The sequence below is a fragment of the Tyto alba genome, unplaced genomic scaffold, assembly GCF_018691265.1.
Source record: "Tyto alba isolate M040663 unplaced genomic scaffold, T.alba_DEE_v4.0 Super-Scaffold_18, whole genome shotgun sequence".
Lineage (NCBI taxonomy): Eukaryota > Metazoa > Chordata > Aves > Strigiformes > Tytonidae > Tyto > Tyto alba.
The window spans coordinates 20,271,902-20,296,750 of NW_024881280.1; the positions used below are offsets into that span (position 1 = coordinate 20,271,902).

The 24,849-nt window shown below is 35.7% G+C and overlaps 1 protein-coding gene across 8 annotated transcripts in view; it reads left to right on the forward strand.

Annotated features, from left to right (window-relative positions):
* NPAS3 (neuronal PAS domain protein 3) overlaps nucleotides 1–24,849 on the forward strand; it is a 615,710-nt gene that overhangs the window by 300,763 nt on the left and 290,098 nt on the right. For 6 of the 8 annotated variants that reach the window (XM_042791038.1, XM_042791039.1, XM_042791041.1 and 3 more), the window contains one exon: nucleotides 9,033–9,115. In XM_042791038.1, the coding sequence (XP_042646972.1) occupies nucleotides 9,033–9,115 (83 nt within the window). The remainder of the gene's footprint in view (nucleotides 1–9,032; nucleotides 9,116–24,849) is intronic. The other 2 variants (XM_042791040.1, XM_042791045.1) reach the window with 1 other exon arrangement.

Sequence of the window (24,849 nt, forward strand, 5' to 3'; positions counted from 1 at the left end):
GCAGATGTTACAAATGTCATAACATGAACCTTTGGGATCAGACTGGAAAAAAAAGCAAGACAACAGATGTAGGCCTCTTAGTTTTACCAGCAAGTATAGTCTGACACTATATAACACTGTTCTGACTTGATGTTAATACCCTGTCCTCCTCCTGAGAACAGAATCAGTGACACTAACCATTTCTATAGCACTGAAGCTGGAAAGGGGTGACAGCAGTTTTCTTCCCAGAGGAATTTTAATACTCATGTAAAAATAAGACAATAGAACTATTTTACTTCAATGAGTGTCTTACTGTTATATCTGAATAAGTAATCCATGCTCATCACTCATTTGCAGGGGAAACTGAATTTCAAGGAATTTCTTCATGCTATTGGAATGTTTATGCAATTTTCTGCTGGTAGGGCCAAATCTTGCAGAGTGAACGTTTAGCTAAAGCACAGCTAAATTCCTAGGTTTTTAAGCCCTCAATTCACCCTACCTTTGTGTGTCCCTCTCCCTTGCCTCACACATCTGTCTCTACTTTGCCTTTTTCTCTTTCATGCTTCTGTAGACTTTTTTTCCCATCTCTTTACAGCAAATAGATTTCCTGGGAAGCTCCTATCTCACTTTAATTATTGAATCCAATTTCATTAAAGCTACAGTAATATCTAAAGCATCTTTTACTTGCAGCTGTCTCCACCAGCACTTTCCCAGCTATCCTATTTTTTTGACAGTTTTCAAAATATTTTTGTGCTTCTTTTCACATTGCCCCTTATTTGTGACTCATCCTCTCTGGACTGAAATGTAAATCCATTTTTCTCTCTTCTTTAAGACTGTTACTGTCTAATAATATTGACATATGGTTGAAGAATAGGGTGGAGTTATATGCTTCTTATTGTATCTATTTGTAAGAGTACAATGTAAGTGAACAGTCTTTATTAGGCTCACAATTGTTATTCTTACATTCTGTATAAATTCTTCCTCCTCCTAGATTTTGGGGAGAAAAAGGCAATGTTGTAAATATTTGTAAAACAACCAGTATAAAGTGAGTTTGATTCTGAGAGGTAGCTCTAATTCAGTTGTATCAGAGACAATGGTCCCTCCCCTCCATGTCGAAGTGCAGTTTGCTGCCTTACAGAGAAGCTAAGGGCCACAGTGAATGTTAATATTTATCCTTAATTGTTTTATGGGTGCTGTAGTTCTTTTGCTTGTCCTGCTATTGATTTTAATTGAAATTATGTGTTTACTTTCTGCATTGTCCTCTACCTGGTGGAATTTGCATGAAGTTATTCTTTCTCCTGTTTCTCAGGAGTTTGGGCCAATGTTCTTGTAATTCATGGGAAGGGAAGAAAATTAATGCAGGAGTGCAGGCCCTTGTTTTTTTATCCCCTGTGCTTAAATTTAAAGCAGTGGTGATTCTATCTGCCACATCACTCCCTCAGGTGCTGCCATTCTTGAACTGGAGGCTTAGCCCTCTCCCTGAAGAATTTCATTGTCAAGGAGAAGAGTGAGGGTTCTCCCATGAAGAATTTTAATCACCCTGTCTGTAGCCCTTTTGAAGGAGGCACAATAGTTCCTATAGTAACTACTACAGTGTGGGAGAAAGGCCAGTGCTCCCTCCCCCAGCCACAGATGGAGAACTCTCTTTGCTTACATGACTGGAAATTCTTGCACAGCAAAGACTCCATCCTTCACAGTGAAAAGAAAAATCCCTGAAATAAACTCTTAAAATGTACCAGTAAGTGCTAATTAAGAAACAGTGCTAGTTGAGTTATCAAGGAGAGAACATCAAAATCTTGAATATACTTATTTTTAAGGTGTGTTTAACTTTCATTCTTGGGGTTTTTAATTTTAAGAAGTTCGGAAAAGAATAAAGAGACATTTAGGACCTAAGAAAATTTGTCTCCTCCTCCCACCCACCCTACCCCCACCCCCAAAGAATAAATCCTGTGGGAAGGAGCAGACCTATACACCATATGAAAATAATTTGGAAAGTAAAAGGAACAGGCTTATAAAATAGATGAAAACTTACACTAAGGCAACCTCTTATCTAGCTTCTTTTTTCCATTCACTTTAAATCTTTTCTAAAGGGAGGACACATTATGTGTCTTCAAATTCATTGATTCCAGTCCAAATAAAAAGTGATATGGTACTTTCTGCTTTTTTGACAACATTTTAAGTTGATTGGTTTTAAGTTATTGAAACTAAAAGAGATAATAAAAAAAGTTTTAAAGTATTAAGCAATTTGAATTTGAAAACTAAATTTTACTAAAAATTATTTTAATTTCTGGACTTTCTGATGAAGAATCAAAGCTGAACTACTGGAAATAATAAAACACACCTGTAATTGTGTTACATAACATTTTCATTAAATAACCAGTACATTCATGGTAACTACTTAGTTATTCTATGGAAAATTTTGATTTACTTTCTCAACCCTGGATTCCTCAGTAATGAATATGTGCTCTGTACCAGTGACCAGAAGATGGACATCTAGAATAATAGGCATTCGTGTACACCGAAAATAGATTTGAAATGCCATTGTTATCTTTGTTAGTTGATTATCATATATTGCATTATGAATATTACACATAGTCCTTTGTGACAAATTTGTTCTGATACTTTATTACTATGATACTTAGTTGGTAACGGCACAGCATTAATGATTCCCATAGCCTTACTAAACCATGATAAAATACCTTTCCACATATGTTGTAGCTGCATCTGAGATTTATGTCTTCTTCCCATCTGTGAAGGTGGATAAGAGACCTAAATTTTGGATCATATGATGGCTTATGGTGAGGTAGACTGGTGACATCATTTAATTTCTTTGGTTACCCTTTCCAAATCAGAGGGCAGCATCTCTGCTTACATCATGCTGGTTGCCTATCATTCATCTCACTTTAGATCAGGATCTGAATACATATCATCTATGCCTTATGTCCTCGACATACGTGTTCAGCAGAGGAGTTCACTCTTGCTGGAGACTTCTTTAAAACTTAGAATCAGTCATAAATGGGACAGCAAAGAGCAATCAGTGAAAAAGAACATATCCATCACAAGGTATTAAGTATGAAGGAAAATAATTAGTTTAAAAAAAAATCTTTTGTGGATGTTAGCATACATAAACACTGACCTTTCTTTCTGAGCCTGATGTTGGCTATACTTTATCCTTCCCTGATGTTACATCTTCTGTTGTTCAGCTTAGCCTCTCAGTCTGTGTCCTTGCCTTTCCCAAAACATAGCTTTTAGAAATTTCCAAATTGCTTATTACATCTCATAGGAAAGCTCCAGGGTTTTAAGATTACATCTCACCTCTTCCTGAAAAACTAACCTGATTATCATATTCACCTGCATTGTTCTTTCATGAGCATTTGGGGTTCCAAGAAATAACAAAATATAAGTTTACATGTAGAATCTACTTTACAACAAGAAAAATGTATTAGGAATTGTATTGTAATTTCTACAGACCTTTTTTTTTACATTGAAACAAAAAATGTTGAACTCTGGAAAAGAATACTTAAAAAATTATAGCCATGCTCATGCTGTGTATTGCTCTGCACATACAGTCATCTGAGACAATTCAGACAACTCTGCTTCTTACACTCTCTCATATGAAATGATTTAAGTATTTTGTTGATACCTATGGGAAGAATTAGCCAGTGCTATATGAAACTTCTATGCAATTAGCCTGATATGGTTACATAAAACAGGTAATGTTTTTTTTGTTGGGTATTTATAAAATTTCATATTTATATAGATCTGCTCAGTCTTCTAATTAAAGTCTGACTTTATTGGCAGTCATAATTTGAGCTCTTCAAGATCAAAAAAGTGAAACATGAGCTCTGTTTTTTTATAATTCTTCAGACATCAGAATACCGAAAAGTGCGTAGCAGAATGGCCCTATGTCCACCTCTGCTTCCAAACATACAGAAAGCTGCTGCTCACAAAAGTCAAAAAAGTGAAATGGAAAAATAAGGATTTTGAGGCTAATAGAGAAAAAGCCTGTATAAGTAAATACTAGTCCAAGGAAATTAATTAAAAACGCCAGTATCGCTTTTCAAACTAGTTTTTAAACTACTATGAAAGCAGCTGAATTTAAAAACTCTTGCTCTGAATATTACCAGACTTTCCACAAAACCCAATTTATGTTGAAAGGTGGCATGTAAAGTCCCACAAAAGTATTTTGGGGGAACTGATTATTGTGCTGTTGGTATGTGCTTTCACTTACAGTGATCAGGGAATAGTTCTTAATTAGAACTCTCCACTAGTAGAAAGTCACAGTGAGCATCAGTCTTTGGCCATTCTGTGGTCCAGTAGCTTAGAATTGAGTTTAAGAGGAAATCATCTCTCTTTAGGATGCATGGAAATCTTTGTTAGGCAGTCTACATTTTTCTTTTCCATAGTTTCCCACTCTTCCTAGCACAATTGCAAATGCTCTTGAGATTGCATTAAGCATGCTTAGACTGCCCCCAAGACACACCGAAAGGGATGTGGTTCTTCCTTCACCTCATGCATAGCCAGATTAGTCATTGAGGGAGGAAATTTAAAGAGGAATTAGTGAGCAGTTAGAATTTTTTCCTTGTAATAGCTTGTTATGGAATAATTCTATGCCAGGAATAGACATGTCAGTCTGGATAGTAAAAGTCATGGTCCAATGCCATGGAAAGTAAAATATTTTAGTAGACAGATTCCTCTGCTCCATAACTACAAAGCACATGTGTAAAAACAGTCTTTCTATCTTATTGTCACTATTAACAGTTAATATTTAATACAAATATTGGTTCAGTCAAATTTTTGATTAACCACAACTGTGTATACAAACCTTAAACTTTGTCAATTAAATGTAGACAGTACAAAATAAGACCACATGTGAAAAAGCCTGTTTAGAGATGTTTGTTCATACCACTAAAACAGGAGAAGTTCGGAAGAATTTAACTTGGGTTTGGAACTTGTTTCCTTTGTGACTCCTGTTGCAGTTTGGTAGACATGCTTCAGCCTTCTCCACATCTTAATTTCCCCTACTTCCTGTTACTCAAATTTATTTCATGCATGCAGTACTTTGTTTCTGTAAAGAGTCTGCATTTAAAAAGGAGTCCACATTTTTTAAAAATATGTGCATCCAGATCTTTATGTCTGTGAAGGTTGTTGAGCTATTTTGATTTATAGATGTTGTGATATAAATTCTAAATCCCTTACTTTCCAAGATTTCTGTGAGCAGCTGAGCTGTGGCTGCTGATGGTTCCATCCACAGGGTGAGAGATTTAGAGATGGCTGGCTGTGGCTTGTGATGGAAGCCAGCTCAGTATTTATAGTTTATGTTTCAAAATTTTAGAATAAAATAACATCGTGGCCTGCTTTTTAATCCAACCATTTCAGTATGTGTCTTCCTTTCATCTATTGTCATGCCAACAATCCATTCAGTACAAATAAGACTTTGTGCTGTGATTGGACTGTGAGATTGCCATGTTTTTGAAAGTTATCAATGTGATATGCATTTGTATACCCAAGATGGTGTATATTTTCTGATGCAGATAGGTATCAAGAAATCTTGAAAGCTTGAGTAAATAAAATAATGAAGCAATGGAGTCAGAAGATCAAAATAAGTTTATTTCCCTTATTCTAGATTTATCTCAGTGTTCTTGTCTCATTCCTCAAAATATGAAGAATGATAGGGAAATGAATGAAATACAAAAAATGCATATTTAACATCTATTCAGCTACCAAAGAAGAGTCACAGTATAGCTACCAGAAGCATAATGGTTTTCTCTTTAACATATTTATGCTGGTGGTTGTAAAATTAGGAACTGTCATTACAACCCCCAAATCACCTGAGTAAGTGCAAGACACATAAATCAAAGAGTTCTACTGCTATAAAAATGTCAATGAACTGAATGGCATGAAAGTACTACAAGATGTTTTTCTACATGTGTACCAATCACTAGGGATGCAGGCATCGATGGAGTATTTAATTGACAAATTCTAAAGCTAAGATTTGGCCCTCTCATGTTTTCTAGTTAACTCACTGACCTTGAAGTGTTTTCATTTGAGCTATAGAACTGAGCGTGTCCCAAGTATGAAGAACTGATGACTTAACTGTAAATATAATTTAAAGAGGCTGTTTTAAAAAGTGTTGCACTGTCTTCATGCTTTCTATTCAAGTTATGATACTCACATGCTAAAAAGCCTGCAATGAACAATTATCACAGAACTGGAAGCAATATTCAATATGTAATGGATACAGTTTAAAATGCTAGGGCATTGTAAAGGAAGGATATTGGGTGGGCAACAGAAAATTAATCAGAAGGCAAATTTTGAATGGTGATGTGTTCAGACAACAAGTCGAAAATATAACACAGTCTAGATGGAAGAATGAAAGGACCTAGGGGATTTCAGAGAGGTTTTGTGTTTTTTTGGTTTTGTGGGTTTTTTGTTTTGTTTTGGTTTCGTTTTTACTTCTTTTTCCACTGCTCTTATGGAGACTACAATGAAGCACTGCCTAGCAGGCCAAAACTGGGAATTTCCTTTTTGTTTCTGTTGGATTATAAATGAAGTGACCGTAGAAAACAGTGCTAACTGATAGCAATCATAATGGGAATACTGATAATCTTTACAGTGCTATATACTTTGTTTAGTGCCACAACTAAAGATAAAGTTTCTCTCAGAAATATAGGTACAACTACAGTTTAAGCAAACGTTTGATAGTATATCTGGAGACAAAGAAAGGACAAAAGAAGGATCATTTCTAAGTCTGTCTGCAAACAGGGAACTTAAAGGAGTCTAAGTTACTAGAAAATTTAAAGTGCTCTTTTTTTTTTTTCATGAAATAGGCATTGCTGTTTATAGTAAGCATCTCTGCAGCTATAGAAAAGATGAGGCAATGCAAAGAGAGGCACAATTATTTAGAAACAGAAGGGTGAAATAGAAAAATATGAGGTTAAGTACCTAAAACTTGTAAAAGAATAATATTATGCTGACGTGTGGTCAGTTACTATACTAACTGATGCTAAAAAAAAAAAAAAAACCAAAAAAAAAAAAAAACCAAACAAACCAAGGACAGCAATTGGTTGTCCTGGTTGGGGCTGGAATAGAGTTCCCGTTGGTCTGGCAGCTGGAGGAGCTGCAGCACCCTGAGACCCCAGGGGCTCCCCAGGTCCCAGTGCCCTCACCTGTGTGCGGGGGTGGGGGGAGCACAGCTGGAGGGCTGGGCCCCGATTGGCTGATATCCCATGTCATGTGACCTTGTGCTCACTATATAAAGGCAGGAGTGGGCTGGGAGGGGCTCTCACTTGTGGGAGTGCTGCTGTGGGGCCTTTGTGTCTGGGATGGCCAGCTGGGAGCAGGTGGGTGGTGAGCAGCTGTATGGTACCTTACCTGCTGATACTGCTGTCAGTGTATTGTTCTGTTACTGTTATTAAACTGTTTTTATCTCCACCCTCCAGTCTCCCTTTGCCCCTCTGATTCCCTTCCCATTCCCTAGTGGGGGGAGGGTGGGTGAGCGACTGTGTGGCATTTAGCTGCTGACCAGGCTCAAACCACGACATTGGTCTATCACCAACTTTAGTTGCAATGTAAAGCAGAAGTCTAGAAGACTTTTCTCTTAAGTTGTTAGCATCTGTGTCCTTGAATAGCTTCAGAGAAGAGATGAGGACTTAGAAAATACTGGCTCTACAGCAGTCACCATTTGTAATTATGAGCTATTGCCTGAATCTATTAGCAGTGAAGCCACCTGTTTGCCCAGTATAAATAGCTTAGAATTTCCTGCAAGGAAATTACATGAAGCATCAATAAGGAATGATATTACATTTTTAGGTCAATATGACTATCATTACTTGGCATTTATCTTTTCTTACTGATATCATGTTTGGCAGCCAGTATTATAGAAGACTAAGAAATTGTTGCCTGTATTTTGTTTTCATTGGTGTTAAATTAGCCTGTTCAGTAATAGCAGTCATCCATTCTGCTTGTTTTAGTGGCTCCTTGTTATTTTGTTTTTCTTATCGTGCGTTGCAAAGAGACCAATACATAAAGATGAACTTGTGCCATGATGGTTCCAGAGGCATTAGACCATCAGGGTCTTCAGATGTAAATGCTTTTGTACACACTTTAAAAGGGTGCAGAATGAACTTCACATCTCCTCGCTGCTATGGAAATACCTGACTTTGCCACTAAGATGGGAAAAGAGAGGAGGTTCCTGCAGCCCTATGCCCTCTTCTCTGTACTCTAGTTTTCTCTGGTCATGTGGCAAAGACAGCTTAGACCTAAGAAGAAACCTGAGCTTGCAGTAGATGTCTACATCTGGTTATATGCAGACTCAATTGCTGGGTTTCTGCTCCTGGCATAGAAGTTTTGATGAAATATTAGGTTTATGATTTCTCAGGTTTTTTTTGTGGTCAGTGCTGCCTTTGAAACATAACTGTCTATTGTTCACTTTATACTTTTAAACTATATCATTTAAACGTAGAAGCTGAAGTTTCAAGTACCTATTGCAGCAACTAACATTGTTATCTAGGATACTACAATACTTCCCTATGCTTAGCGATAACTTCAATATCTCAGAGGTGTTTACAGATGTTGACTTTTTATTGTGTTTACTTCATTTCAGTTTCATATAAGATAAATAACATGTTCAGATAAATCTCTCATATCTTCCTAATTCCTGAGTAATGTTTAGTTCTCATCCCCACATTTCAAAACATTTACATTACGTGTAGCCTCTTTTTCAGTATTATTTTTCACTAAATTATGTAAGCTGTCACCACCATATACCAAAAAACCTTCTACAGGGACTTGGGATATATTTGAATAAACAAATAATTTCCAGAGGTTTTTGGGCATTTAAATAGCTTTTTAAAAAAGCAATATTCTTTTATCCTTTTAATTTGAGTCACTGAAAATTACGTACCAATTTTATTTACTATATGCAAGGCAAATTTGAAATTAACACTGGTGTATAAAATGCAAAACATACTTAAATAAACTTCAAATGGTATGATCAGGGATGCATTAGAAATGAATGTGTAGACCTTGCAACATAACTGTTTTTTATTCAGTTATAGGTGCCCAGCGCAGGAGAAGTCCCAGTGCCCTTGCCATTGAAGTATTTGAGTCACATTTGGGAAGTCATATTTTACAGGTAAAAAAAATGGCTTTTCCAAGAAAAATCAAAATAACTAGCTAGTCATATTTTTGCCAATAATCTGAATAGTATTGTTGTCAACATTTATACTAATGAGATTATTTTTTTAAAAGCTCATATTTCTTTCTTTTTAGAAAGCCCATGATTGGGAGAATGTTAATGAGAGAGAGGGCAAGTATTATATAGCTGAATCACAACATTTTGTTGTTTAGAACTGTGGAGTAGGTGTTTGCTTGCAGAATGCCTTTATATATTTGTATGTATGTGTGCACAACACAGTATTTTGCATTGGTGATTTGATTTGCCTTATGTGTCACATAGAGATTTAGGGCCTTTTTTTTTTCCCCACTTTGGTTTATGAGTACTGCTTTCCTCCCTGATATCCCAGTTGTCACGATTATATATCACAAATTTGCAACAATCTGCAAAGAGAAAAAAGCGAACAGCAGCATGCCTCTTAGGTCTCCTTAGGTATGAGATAAAAACTAATCTGATATTTGTCAAAGAATTTAGTCACACTGTGCAAGTCATTATATTCCATGAAGATTAAACTGAAAAAACAGTGACCTGATGGATACATTCTTATGCATGCTTTGTTTTCTCAGGGTTACTACAACCTTTCTTAGGTTGCAGTAATCAAACGTGGGTTGTGGTAATCAAATGTGGTGCAGAAGCAGTTAAGAACAAAATGTGATGTGTTTTGTCAGCATGGCAAAAAAACAACTCTATGGAAATAAAACCCATGTAGTCTTTTTAAAGTGTGGCACTGAATAACTACTATTATTTAACAATGTACACAGCTTCTCAGCACAGATATGTTGCTTGGTGTATTATTTTTTTGAGAGGTACGAAAGAGGTAAATTAGGATATTATCATGAGAAATATTCCACTTATTTTGAAATGGTTGAGAGCTATCTCTCTGTTACTACCTCAGCTGTGGCATTCAAAAGCACTGTGGATAAGATCAGTTTTTTCTCATCTTTATAAAGTAACTAAAGGCAGAATAGCAACAAAGATAATTTTAGGAAAACATGAAATTAACTAGTAGAATCATTTCTCTTTGGCACAAAAGTGATTTACTTAGTTGTACACCCTTGGCAGAGGTCTAGGTCAAGTTTTTGATTCTGTGAGCAAATAATTGTGTTATAGTCACCATATCAAATATATCTGCACAGGTACGTACAGCCCTGTGTTTGCATATTAGACAGAAATGCTGTTATGCTATCTCATAAATGTAAAAAAAAAGAACATAAATGAAGAAATAGTAGTTTTGTTATATTTCAATTTATGCAATATGTCAGTGTGTTGTTTTGAGTATGTAAACGTGTACTATATATCCTAAAGGTATGGTTTTTACAATATGAATTATAAAACATTTAGATAAAAACTAATTGAGACTGATTTATATACACTCCTTAAGTATTATGTATGACCCTTTATGAATTAAAATTTAAAAACCTAGGATACCCACTTTGAAAACTACTTGATGTTTGAGTTTTCCAATTAGTGCATATTAAAACAATCTGATTTTATTACTTATTTAAGCTAGATTCCCCTTTTATTTTTTATTTTTTTGTACTTATACGTGATAAGGTGTTTTCAGGATATAACTTTATCATAATACTAATAAAAAGACCTTGTATTGCACTTGTATCTGTAACTGAGGATTTTCAGTCAAAATTACCATCAGCATCATATTGAATATCTGTTGAGGTGTGGCCTTTTCAGAGAGGGTGGTGCTTTTACCAAATTACTCCCGTTAATCTCTCAATTGATAATAGAAAGTTCCACTCTGACATTTAAAAGAGAATAGGCTGTTGGTGATGGATAAAGGACAAAATGAATTAATAATGGTGGCAAGTTTATCATGATATGTTAAAATCTTGTCTTATTTTAGCAGAGTAATCAACACTTGGAAGGAAAGTCTAGGCCATGCATTCAAATGCAGCACTTTTAACAGATCTGAACAAACTTTGGAGTACTGCCTTGTGACCTTTTAGGTAGAAAGATAACCTCTAGAAGAGAGAATGATTTGTGAAACAACAGTCAGACAGATTCTGTGGTGGAATATTGTTCTAAGAAGTTCTCATTTAGTCTGCTGCTCCTAGAAATTATTTTCAAAACATTATTGTGATAAGTATTGTTTGCAAGTGGAGTAAGCAACCTTGTTTATACCTTGGGAATACTTGTGTTTGATTTCAGAGTCTGATATCTGAGGAAGTTGAATTAATAGTTAGTTTGTTTAATCCCTTTTTCTATTAATATTTTGAGGACTGGGTTAAGTGTAAACTCAGAAATTAAGGATCCTCTCTAATCCTTCTAATATTTTGATACTTCAAAATTTATTGACACGTGAGAAGCATAATACAGTATGTTTTTAAAAATTGGATATTGTTTATTTATAGTGATGTAAAAAGAGAAATGGAGGCGCATCTTGTGATATTTTACATCTTAATTATCCAAGCAAGTGATGTCAGTTAGTCATGTCAAAAAATTTCCAAGACACAGCCAATTGCTATATATCATGCTGAAGAGATTCCCACAGCAGGTTTGAAACCAAAGACACTTTCCACTGTGTGCTTGTGAAAAGCAAAAGATACCACAAAATATGAAAGCTCAAACACTGTTATATCAGAATCATCATGTTAGGGCAAAAAGTCTTCTAAATGTTTTCCAAGTACAATCACCTGAGTGATGAACAACAGAAATGCTTGTAATAGAGGAGAAAAATAGATAATGGCAATATGTTAATTTACTTTTTACAAGAGTTTTGATTTGCCAAATTCTGTGCTTTGTTATCTTCTACATTATTCTTCTGTAAAGTGGTGAGAATAGACTTTAGTAAGGACATCTTCAGTTTTACATATTTCTATACATATATTTTATATTTGTTTATTAAGTAAATCCAGTAAAAAAGATTACTTCTGGTACCAGTTATTAAAAAATTTGGATGAAGGTGATTGTAAAAGTTAGCAAGATTACTATCAGGATTTTTAGGGCCCCTGGATTTTTTCAGTAACTTCATTGCTACTGAGAAGGTGTGGAAAAGGGTCAGTAACCCCATATTCTTCATATAATCAAGAATGATCAGGAAATGTAGAACTAAATATAGAGAAAAGGGAAAGTTAGTGAATATATTTGCATATGCAAATTAGCTTAATTGATACTGCTTGCCTCTACAGGGATTTTTCATTACAAACTGGAGTGCTACATTGTTCAGCTCATATTGAGTAATTTAGTAACTAATGAGACCAGTTTGCACTAATTTGCATATGATAAATGAGCTTAATTGCAGTAAATAACTTGGAGGCATAATTACTTAATTTTCCTGTGTTGCATGGCTTTTAAGTTCACGTGTGAACAACTCAAGATAATTTTGCATATTTAAATTAGTTGCTTTTAAAATTCTTGAACAAAAAAGAACACACCTTACAATTTGAACTGTAAAACAATTAAAAGTAAAATGTACAGTATTTTCAAATAAAATTTAATATTTTAAAAAAATATTTCTTCCTTTAAAAATACCAGTGCCTTCTTAAAGAATAAATATTTGGAATAAAACACAACGGAATGGTTTTAAAGTCAGAATAGTATAGAAAGATTGTATTAGTAATAATAATAGAACTGTGTATCTGAACAGTAGTGAGTGGTACACATTTTGTATTCCTGCATACAAGAGTGATAACTTGCATAATTGCATTCTTTGCTTCAGCAGTGCTTATTCAACTGTTAAGAAACTGTAACACTTTAATATAGCATTATATTACTGTACACAATAACTTAGACACTAATTGTCTTAAATTGTCTATGCTGTCCTACCTCTACCTAGTTTTGTGTGAAGAAATCCTTAAATCGCAGACAAAGTGTCAGTGCAACAAAGATGTCTTTTTTTTTTTTTTTCCTCCCCCCCCAACCCCCTTCTTTTTTTTGGGGGGGGGGCGGGGCTGGGGGGGTAGATTGGTCAATTATGAGCACTGTCCTGAATAACCATTGTGATGAAAATTTCTACCATGAGTTTCAAAAAAATAAAAACAACCAAACTCCAAACCAAACCCAAATTCAAACTGGATGAAAAAATATCCCATTTCACTTCTGTGACATCCCCAAAGTTGTTGGTCAGCTGTTTGCCCATTATATACTTCTGATAGAATTGGACTACTGAACTGGACAGGGAAAAAAAGCTCTAACAGGCAACTACCAATCTCTTGAACAATTCAGTCCCATAGAATGCATCCATGATTTACAAGTGGATGACAATCACTGAACACTCCATCGGTTCCATAAAGGGGCCCGCCTACCTTTCTAGAAGCTTTTCATAAGCCTTGTTGAATGTTATCTTATGTTATCTTGGAAATTTTACGAGACTCGCATTTCCCTTTTACTTTATATTGTACCTTTTTCTTCCTGAAGAAAATATTTGGTGATGAATAAATGTCTTCGTAATTGCAGTATCAGAATCAAGGGGGGGAGCGGGAAATCAGATTGCTATTAAGATCAAAGAAAGGACAGTCTCAGCATAAACATTCTGACCCTATAGGCTGTATTCTTTATTATCACTGAGTCAAGAGCCACAAGATACAAACCACTTAACTTGGATGGAGTAGTTCACAATTCAGAGAGGATACCTGTAGTGGATGTGCAGTTGTGTCCAAGCTGACCCAGCAAAGTCATCTGTAGTATGCACAAGGGTTGTAAGTCCCTGTTTGCTTCCTAGCAGCCATAGTATGGGCACAGATGTGATCATGTAATGTAGTCCTAGAATGGGAGCAGAATTTCAACTACTTGGAAGCTATATATGGCTCAGATGATGCAATTTGGCCTTATTCCATGCTGTGGTCCCAGGCTTTCCACGAATGAAAGGCAGTATACTATTTTGTAAATATACCTCACATCCTTTTCGATCCACTGGAAGCATCAGCTTGTGGATGGAACTTCATGGAGATTTAATTGTGTCTTTACCTCCATCCTACAGAGAAGCCACAGGTTATTAGACCCATTGAGGTTATTTCAGCTTTTCTGTACTTAAAATCAACAAACAAACCAACCACACACAGCCTATAGACATAAGAAGCCTGATGAATTGTTAGCATTGTGAACAATTGAAAGATATCCTTCATTCTAAGAGTTTTATATATTTTTTAATTACTTTTCTTTTATTAATGCATCCAGCACTGTAATAATGAGTAACATGAAGCTATACAAATACCTCATTTATGTCAACATAGTATACTGCTGTTTTTCAGAGTTGGGTCCCTTATTAACTGTGAGATAAATGTGCACGATGAATGCAACATCTCTGGTTTCTATTGAATCATTCCAGGTGATGCCACTACTATGTGGAGTAGCTTAGACTACACCTGGGTCACTGAGTTATTTTCTGGAGCATGTTAGATAAGCTTAATTTTCCTCGGGAAAAAGAAAATTAATAACAGTCTTTTCACTCCAAGTAAGCACTCTAACAGTTAGTGTTCTGTTTGCAGGTAGCTACTACCCCATCCACCCGCACTCCTAAACTAAAAGAGAGCTTAGCCTATAATTGTGTGCTAGAGGCTGATCCCATCCAACTGAGCTGTGTAATAGCTGCAAGTAACAGATTGAATCATTCATGTGATACTCTCAGAAATACTCATGGTCACATAAATGATCAGCTGAATGCTAACAAATATTGTTAATATCTCAACAGTTACAAAGCAAAACAAAAGGCTTTTTCCCATGTTCAGCCAAAAAAAAAAAAAAAAGTTGTTATTGGGAAAATGTTTCCCTATTCTCCTTGAGTTAATGCAGTTTTATTGAGTTCATAAATGAATGTTTTCAAGTACAGAAAGCATAGAAACAAATACCTAATGTGAGGGAAACTTCCATATCAGTGTGCTTTCTCTGTTGCCCAAAAGGGTCTTCTCTTCCACTTCTGTTATTAATTGCAGCGCTGTTGACACTCTTTATATGACAATGGTATTCTATCAAGCTTGGCATAGACAAAAGGTGGAAAGAATTCACTATACAATTTCATTACAGTATTTAGTCATGTTTGGAAGATATTACTATTTACCTATAATAACTAGACTAGAATGTAACAAGACAATGACACTATTAATTTCTTCTAAAAACATCTTGCTGGAAAGCATGCAGGTGAAGTTTTCCATACATTGTAAATATCCATGTTCAGCATGCAACCAGTTTAGATTGTGCAAAACCTGTGAATATTTTTTGTTAAGGCAAAGTAGAGATTAGTGAACATAGAAAGATTTTTATATTTTTGCAGTAATGAATGATTATAGATGAAGGTACAAGAGTTGCACACAATTAACAGTGTCATGGAAAAACAGAAGTTTCTCCTGTAGTGAAAACAAGTACTAATACTTTGCCCTGTAAGCACACTTTTAGGAATCAAAATCAGCCAAACAGTATGGATAATCATAGTTGAACAAGAAAATACATAGTTCTAAATTTTTTCTTCCCCCACAAGTGTTTGAGTATTGTAAAACTTTGGAGTGTTTTAATTAATATAAGCAGTAGAAAAACAAGTACAAGTTGACATTAAGTTTAGAGGTAGTTCTGTGGCTGGCTAGGCTTATAGCTGAGTGAAAATCTGATTTCCTACAATATTTTAATTATTACAGGGAGTCCCATCTGACAAGAAGATGAAAAAAGTGGGAAAATAGACAGGAAAGTTTTGGAGTGTTATAAAATATTAGGGAGAAGATTTATCTTTTAATTTGCTATTTTCAGTCTCTCTGAGTATTACATAATGAGGTTATCTCTGTATAACACTAGTCAACACAGAAACAGTGACACGAGACTAAAGGTGAGGAAGCAGCAGATGGTAGTGCTGATGGAGGATTTTTCCAGGCTGTAAAAGGTATTAGCAGAAGAGACTTCTACTGACTTGGAGATTTGTGAAGGGCAGTTGCTAACGATGATGTCAGTGGTACACTTTGTGAGGACGAACAAGACCGTTCAGCTTCTTGCGGTCTGCATTGGGTTAAAGGGGTAGACTACTAACTGACCTCTGTTAGCATGAGTCAAAAGCAGGCAAAAAGAGGAATATGTAAAAAAGACAACAAAATTTAGAATATGTTGGAGAGCATAGATTTGTGCTGTCTGAAAGTAAAGTTTTTTGGGATGAAGTAGAATTTAAGTTACGCATCGGTAGCCAAAAATAAAGTGGAAGTTAAGAGACTAACTAAGAGGAAATAGTTGTTGCAGATCAAACCATGCAGAAAAGTGATCCTAAACTTTCATTTGGCAGTGAGGAGCTGTGCGTAATGCACTGAGACAAAATGAGGACATAGCAAGTCAAAACTGAAGGTTTGGAGACCATATAAACCTCAGTGGGGGAATGATTTTTATAAGGCACACATGTAGTCTACTTTGTACACTTAAATTTTGCATCCGAATCTCATAGTAGTCACGTACAGCCTATTTTTATCAGTTTTCTTCCTGAGTTTCAGTGGCATACAGAGAGTTCAGGCACAAAACCAAAGGGGGCACCAATTGCTCTCAACAAAGTGCAGTCCAGAAATTGAACACAATAAGGGAGAAAACTAGGCACTTTATCTACACCTCTATCCAAAATCAAAAGCATTCTATATGCAACCATGTTTTATCTAGAAAAGCTGACAATTGTACAAAGTTCAAATTAGTCATTCAGAAACAGTGAGATAACAGTAATAAATTGGATGCTGTAATGCCTTAGTATAAACTGAACAAAAAAGATGGATTTATGAAGTAAGAGATAGTAGTATATACACAGAGGGGAGTACAGTCTTCTAAAATAATACAATTTCTAAGCGGACAGGACCAAAGAAATTCATCTGGATTATTTAAAGTACATTAAATTAGAAACAAAATCTTAAAAAAAATATTGAACAAGACAGGGGAATGTCAGGGTACTAAGTGTTATGTTGAGAAAAAGATAGAGGCACACACAGTCTACTTGGAAACAGTAATTTGCAGTGACATGAAATGTCCAGTTATTAACTGCTCAAACACCTCACCCAAGCACAGTTTAAAGACAGGAAAACAGTGTAAAAGCTGATATGTTATGAAAAGAGCCATAGGACTCTGGTAAGAAAAGATTAGTATCTTGCTTTGCAGTGTGCCTTTCCGGGGATAAGGCATCTCCAGTAGCAGTTTCCTCTTCATGATTTAAGGATAGATGCTATTTCATCTTTCTGCAGTGAAATATATAATCTACATAGAAATCTGTTCAGGTTCGATCACCAGTCTCTCCTCAAGTACTTTGTAGATTGATAGTCTTCTCAGAAGATCATCATCTTGTAATAAAAGGGTAAACTCTTATACCTGATGTTAATTTATTTAGAACTTTAGAAATCTAATCGTGCATTTTATATTAGTGTAAGAGATTCAGAGTAATTATATGTATTTGAAGCTGAAAGGAGTCAGAAAAAATGCTCTAATATAAATTTTCATGTTGTAGGCTTCTATTTCCTATTAGGTGCTCTTTTGCACTTTAAATGTGTAAATGCCACTGAAAGCTATGACATGGCTCTGGTTTTACACCCGTTTAAATTGTAACAGAGGTTAGCCTGATACATTGCATGTTTCATAAAAGGGCTAGGAACAAAGGCTAGATTGGAATCTGAAAAGGTTAAAGGGGTTGCACAGACAGCACTGTTACAAGGGACATCTCGGGTCTGTTGGTTGGAACATGTAGCAAAGAGGGTTTCCTTGGTTCAGGATACTCAAAAAGTGCTAATTTGCATACTCCAATTTGTTCCAGTCACAATAAGTGTGTTTGGTTGACTCCATAAGGGCAGGGCTTTCAGTCTGGAGTTGTGGCAAAGGTACAGCATCCTAGCAGTTGCTGCCCAAGGGGTTATATGCTAAAAGGAGACTGGGGGAGGGGTGGGAAATAGCAAATTGTTTTGCAATCAGAGCTTGAAGCAGTATACTTAAACCTGCATTTTATTTGGCAACTATATAGAAAAGCATGCAGTTTCATTTAATAAAGAAATATTTGATCTGAGCAGGACACAGCATACCATAGTGTGTCATTTAATTCCTGAGAAAGTATTTGAAGAAAATGACATATCTCTGCACTGTTGACCGTTTTGTTGTCACCTGCTGAGTGTTGTCATTTCCATAGCCAGTGGGCTGTATTGAATCAGACAGAGGGAATAGGTCATTAAAAGAAACGGAGGACTTTCTGCAGCCTATAGATGCTGAAGGAGGAATTTTTCTTCAGATACATCAAAAAAAAGATCTATTTAATGGAGTATATGTTCAGCTATGATTTGGGGCTTAGCCCTATTTTGCTCTGAAGTAAGGTGGCTTGAAAAGTATAGACAGCATAAACTAATGTGTGGGTTCACCAGAAAGAATTATACCTTCTACGGTGTTTGTAAAGATATAGGTGAGGACAATAAGTGTCCTGGTTTCAGAATGCCTTGTTTCTTTCTTTTCAATCACAGCATTCATCAAGAAAGGAAAAGGATGTTGATTTTATATAAATAAATAAAAATGGGGAAAAGTATATTTTATGGGCATGCTGTGCAAGCTAACAGTAATGTTTTTCTTCACTTTCTTGCAAACATTGATGACAGCTTCAAAGATTAATATATTCCTCATTTCAGGTTTTATGAAACCCAAAAAGCACTAGAAATGGGATTTAAACATCCTTTGTACTTCTCCTCAATAGAAGTGAAGGGCAGTACTGTGTGCCCTCTTTTTCCGCAGGACCTGGCAAAGGGTAATGTTGGGCTCTGCTTACAGAGAACCCTTAAATGGAGCACATACACATATGTATGCTACTGATTAAGGTTGCTTTTAACTATGAGTTATTGCATCATATTAGCTATCTGCTAATCCCTTTTCTTTTTTTTTTTTTTTTTTTTTTTTGCAATTGTGATGTCTAAATAAATATAAAAATTAAATGTTGACATGGAAGCAGTATGTTCAACCTTCCTCACTTCTATAGAAGCTGGAGTCCCAAGTGCACTTCTGCATCTCCTGGATTTTACTTGGAAAGTGCAAGCACCTTTACACAGACTTCAAAACACATAACATTTAAGGAAATACAAATATTATTGAAATAAATAAGTTAGGCTTGTAGAGCATAATCTCTGTTCTGAAGTATATTATCTCAAAAGTTGATTAAAAGTGGTTGTTTCCATTAGTTGCTGCTAAAATGTCACTATTAGAATTTTTACCTGTACAGAAAATAAAAAAGTGACTATGGAAACAAATAGTAACATTTCCAGAAGTGAGGTAATTGTGTGTAATTATATTGTATCACATTTTCTTTGGAGGACATTTAATAAGGTCACATAAGATGCAAATTGATGCTGAATTCTGTTCATTAATTATGCACAGCACTTAGCCAATGAATTGTTTTCTTCTTTCACATTTTTTCCATTTTAAGGAGAATACTATTTAGATGTACCATTTTACATTACTGTAAGACTATACCTTTTTGATAGTGTCTGATTGAATTAAAGGTTGATTTAATGAATTGTAAATTATTTCCTACATATTGTAGCTGGTGATTTAAAGTGTGTATCACTGTCTTGCTTTGAACTTAGCATTTGTTATTCTGTTCTTTCCTTCAATTGTTTATTCTGCTCAACCTGAAGATTTTAATCTCTATGACTTCATTCATGGTTTTTCTAGCACGGAGGTGGTGTGTTATCTGACTTTAACGCACACTTTAAGAAGAAAAAAAATCTGTGATGTGTGTATGTCTGTATCTAATGTTCAGAAGTCTTCCTCACATTTCAAGAGAGGCCTACAGCAGAGAACAGTCACCATTACGGAGGACACCGTCTTTGCTATAACATGTCTCCTAGCCCATTGATGAAACCACTTTTGTTTACTCTCAAAAAATAACGTTAGGTGAAAGTCTGTTTTTTCTTTGTTTTTCTCATCTCTTCTTACTGTATGTAGTTTAGGAAGTGGGAAGAAGGGAGGCACTACCAGTATGGGCCTGGTCAGCTTTCTTCAGGCTATCATCAAATGCTTCATAGTCCACAGTATGAAAAACAGTTTTATTGAAAAGGAATGAAACAAAGCCAGAGTTTGAGTGGAAGCATAATATGTAAAAGACCTGTAAAGGCTCTCAGATTTCCTCTGTATAGTCTCAGAGAAGGTCATTTATAGGTGAGATTTAAATTGAAAGACTGTACACAGTGTTTCAGTATTCAAAGCAACCAAAATTTTACACAAAAATGCATTTCTATTGTGGTTTAGAATTTCCAGGTTTATTTATATGAAGTGTTCTATCAGCAGATAGTTCTGGAAATAAAAAGCTTTCTGCTAACTCTGTGAACAAAAAAATTGGGACTTCAGATAACCTAATTGAAAGATTGTCCTGCTAAGCTTGCTGTGTCTGGTTTTGGTTTTGAGGGTTTTTTTGGTTTGATTTGGTTTTGTTATTGTTGTTTTGGGGGTTTTTGAATTTTTACATTTGCCTGTCTGAAACAGTAATGATCAGGACACAGTTTCTCATCCTTTACAAGTTACGTAGTCAAGAAAAATCAGACAGAATATGATCCTCTCTTTGAAGAAAAAGGCCTATATATTATTCTAAACATAAATAATAGTTATCGAAAAGAATATTAGAAGGTAGGGAACAATTAAAATTTTCTAGGATACAATGTTGTATTGGTTTATCAAAAAAGAAAAAATACTTCCTTTTATTTATTATAAATCCAAGCTTATTGTCCTGAAAATGAAAATAATTTTCCATGTTTTTATGTGCCTATTTTTTTGCAGGTAGCCATTTTTATGTGCTGCAGTTGGCACACAAAAATAGGTATTTTCAATTGGACACCTAGTTGTAGGTTCCTAAAGCTATGCCTGTGGAAGATCAAGCCCGTAACTGGCCAGCAGAAGGTATTACACCTTCCTCTAGAAAGCCTGCTTCTGTCAGTAGTGGTGGCATTGAGGGTGTTGTAAGGATTCTCATTTGTGTCTAATTAGGCCCCCGTGCATTTACATCTTAGAGTGCAGTAGTCCATATTGGCTTGGGCACATGCTGTGGGAGAGGAAGGGGGGTTGCTTCATGTCTAGTCCTTGCACATTTAGGCTACTGACGTTTTAATGCCCCTTCGCCCCCCCCGCCACCCCCATTTCTAGTGTTTGCCAACACCTAATTAGCAGTATTTGGCATTCATTCTACAAAAGTTTCCCCAACTCCCAAACAGATTATTCCTGATGAGGGTATGAATTATTGACTGTAGCTGCTATTGCTGAATTTAGGAGCATGTATGCATCATTAAGCCTTGCTTTTAAGTGGCGTCACTCATGGAGAGGCTGTGATTTTGGGAGACTCCAAGTGTAAATGGAAAGTGGCCTTTCCCATTTCTTACCTGAGGTATTATCAAGCTCTGCTTCCACTTATTAACGTATTGTTGCATTCTCCACAAGAATCGAAGGGGAAAAAACTCATACTTTTCAAAGCAACTAAAGAAGAGCAGTCGCAACAGCAGAGCACAGGATTTTAGTTAAAGAGCATTTTATTTTCTTTAGTGTTATAAATGTGCCTGTCAAAGGTGACACATGCAAATTTTTAAGTAGGTGTCAAAGATATATTTTTACATAGATTCTTTTTTTTTTTTTTACTGTATAGAGCATTTTAATATGGTATGTTTTCCTCTTTATAAAAATGTCTTTGTGGTGTCATCCAAATCTTACCCTTGTAATTCCTGGCAGTATATCTAGCATTAAAAAATTGTTTAGGATTAAAAAGTAATGGATGGTATCAGCAGAGCTCCCCAGCCACTAGACAGGGAATGAACATTTACACATTTTACACATTCTCTGCACCTGCAAGATTTCATCATCTGTGCCTAAATCACCAGGAACAGTAGAAATACTGGAATTAGATGTGTAGTGTCATATGAAAGCATTAAGGGATGCATACTAGGCTCAGATAGTACTCCTTAATAGAGAAGAACCATTCACTGATCCAAGAAACATGACTACAGGGTAGCAGCAGGCTGACCTGCGGCAGGCAGACAATCGGGTTTATCAGCAAAGCCAGCAGTAGAGCCAGAAAGGGAAAGCTGACATCCAGATGCCAGTGATACAGGCATCCTACCCAGACTTGGGCATATGGGTCCTGCATCTGTCAGTGTTACACCAGCAGTTGGTTCCCAACCTTGAGCAGATTCTGTATTCCCAATGAGTTAGAGATCTCAGCCAGCACAGTCACTGAAGGGATAAGCCAAGTCTTCTGAAGCAGTGCTGTTATGTTTGAAAGGCCAATTTAGGTCGAAAGATGTCCTGTGAGATTGTATGAGGGCTCTTCCCATTCATGGCAAGCTTGTGATGCATAAGGTTTTTTCTGCTTATGCAGGCTTATAAAAATCAGCGACACCATGAGGAAATGGCAGCATTTTTTAAATGCCAAAAGAAAATGAATCCATCTGAAAGGACTGGAACTTACAAGTGTTTTTTCTCATGTGGAAAAGAAACTTTGCTGATATTTACTTGTTCATTCTCCTGGGAGAATCAGTATGGGCTTCTAAACCCTGAAATAACTTCTCTAATAAAGAAGTTCTCTTCCTGTACCATCCCAGTTTCAAAACCCTGTGAAGGCCAAATCCATTCATGCCACACAGAGCAATATCAGAGAGTGAGAAAATCCTGTGATAGGCATGAGGGCTTCTGCCTCCCCTCTCTCCCAATATTTTCTGCTTTGGGAAAGTTCTCTATCCAGTACTACTTTTCACTTGTATAAGATAATAGGAGAGCTGTTTTTCAAAGAGTTTGAAATAGATGTATTCATTTCTGAAGGAATGCTTGACACCAAGAAGCATCAAGGACACTCTAGGACTGAGAAACTCAGCACATTTGCCTCCTTTACAGGATGAAGGTGTAAAAGAACTTGGAAAGAGAAGCTTAAACCATCTTCTTTAATTACCTTTAATCTCCTTCACAGGTAGCTGGCAATGGGCATTTACTTCTTGCCTGACTTAGATCCTTAAACTAAATTCACTGTACGCGTTAAGTGGTCAAAATGCCAGAGCTGAATTTACCCTTGAATAGACCAGATAGGTATTTCTTCACAGAGAGAGAGAGAGAGGAGTGGACTGTGAACATGAACACATGGTACTTCTATCATCTCTCTCCCACAGCTTTGTATAATTTTTATTTTGAAAACTTATGGTCAACTCTTTCTAATATAGAATTTGTATGGTATATAAGGATTACTGGGAGTTGATCTTGTAAGTCTGTGGGGCTGTAGAAGTCTCCTCTGCTCTAAAAGAGAGTGGTACTGGAAGCATTACCGACAGTGCAGTATGTACTTCATAGCTTTTTAAATAAAAAATGGCAATCCTTTAAAATAAGTAGCCAATAATTATTAATTCATTTAGCTAGTACTATAAAAATGTTAGTCATTTGGAACTAATATGGTTTAACATGCTTCTACCTTGGGGATTTAATTGTATTTTAGTAATTACGTACTTTTATTTTAAAGTGTTGTTAATAACAGCAACAATAACACGTCTCTTAAAGGTGTGATGGTATGAAGTGTGGTTTTAATTTTAACCAGTGCTTATACTGATTGTCAGAAGGGAGGTTTGCAGTCTTTTTTAAAAGGGAAATGCTTCAATATAAAAAAAAAAAAAAAATAGGACTATAAGAGGAAGAGAAGGTACAATGATCACCTTTTATTATTTTAGCCCGCTAAGACACAGGTAAGTTATGTATTTATAAACCTCTCTTGAGATAAAAAAAAAGGGCATAAAATTAAAAATAGGAACAAAAATGTCCTCTGCTCAGTTTGCATTTTCTGTACAATAATAGAGTTCCTTTGTATTTTATTTAGTTTGTCATTAATATATCTAGTACTTTGAATGTTATTTACCTGATTGTCCAGCTGTGATTTGTGACATACAGTTTTAGAGATGTCTCAGATGTCTGTCACCATAATCTCATTTCTTATAAAGCATTTTATGCATTGCATAAGGAGTAAGCACTTCATATTAGGAAAAAAAGGAAAATAAAACTGTGGAGGTAATTCCCCAGGAAATCTCGTGTTAGAAACCTTTAAAAAATGTTCTGCATTATTATTTTGCTTGTTGTGCTGTTTCATTAAACTGTATTCATTCCTGAGTTTTCTTACGACACATGAATTGTATCTTTTCTGGCAGAAACACTTCATTTAAACCAAACCACCTATGTGATGTCTGGGACATGCAGAAGGCTAACTTTAGAAATAGAAGTCATTTCACAACTATGACATAAGGCTTTTGTTGTGAAGTACCCATTAGTGTAAGTTTTCACTCTTTGGTGACTATAGCAGAAGCATAGAAATTAACCCTAATTGTCTAGAACTAGGTTTTGTGAGTGTTCCTGACATATTAGCACATCAAAAGAACTCAAACTAACATGAATTTTATGAGAATAATTTAAGGGGAGGGGGAATATTTTTTTCTTGAATATAGCAGCCAACATATTGATAAATTACTATTTTCATTAAAATTTTATGTTATGTTTTTTAGTGATTATTCAGGTACTCTGTGTTTTATTCATTTTAACTGGTGTGTTCTGCAGCTACCCCAAGCAAAGGCAGACCTGAAAACCTGTGTGGTTTACTCTGTATTATCAGGCTGAAGGTTCAGATGTGAAACTCCTTGCTTGTCACTGTTCAATACAGGAAAGCAGTAGTGAACAACAATGCAGACTGTATTAATAGTAGATTAAAAGAACTGACAGGGATACAGAGATTTCTGTTTGGCCAACCTGTCCACAGGAAAAAAAAA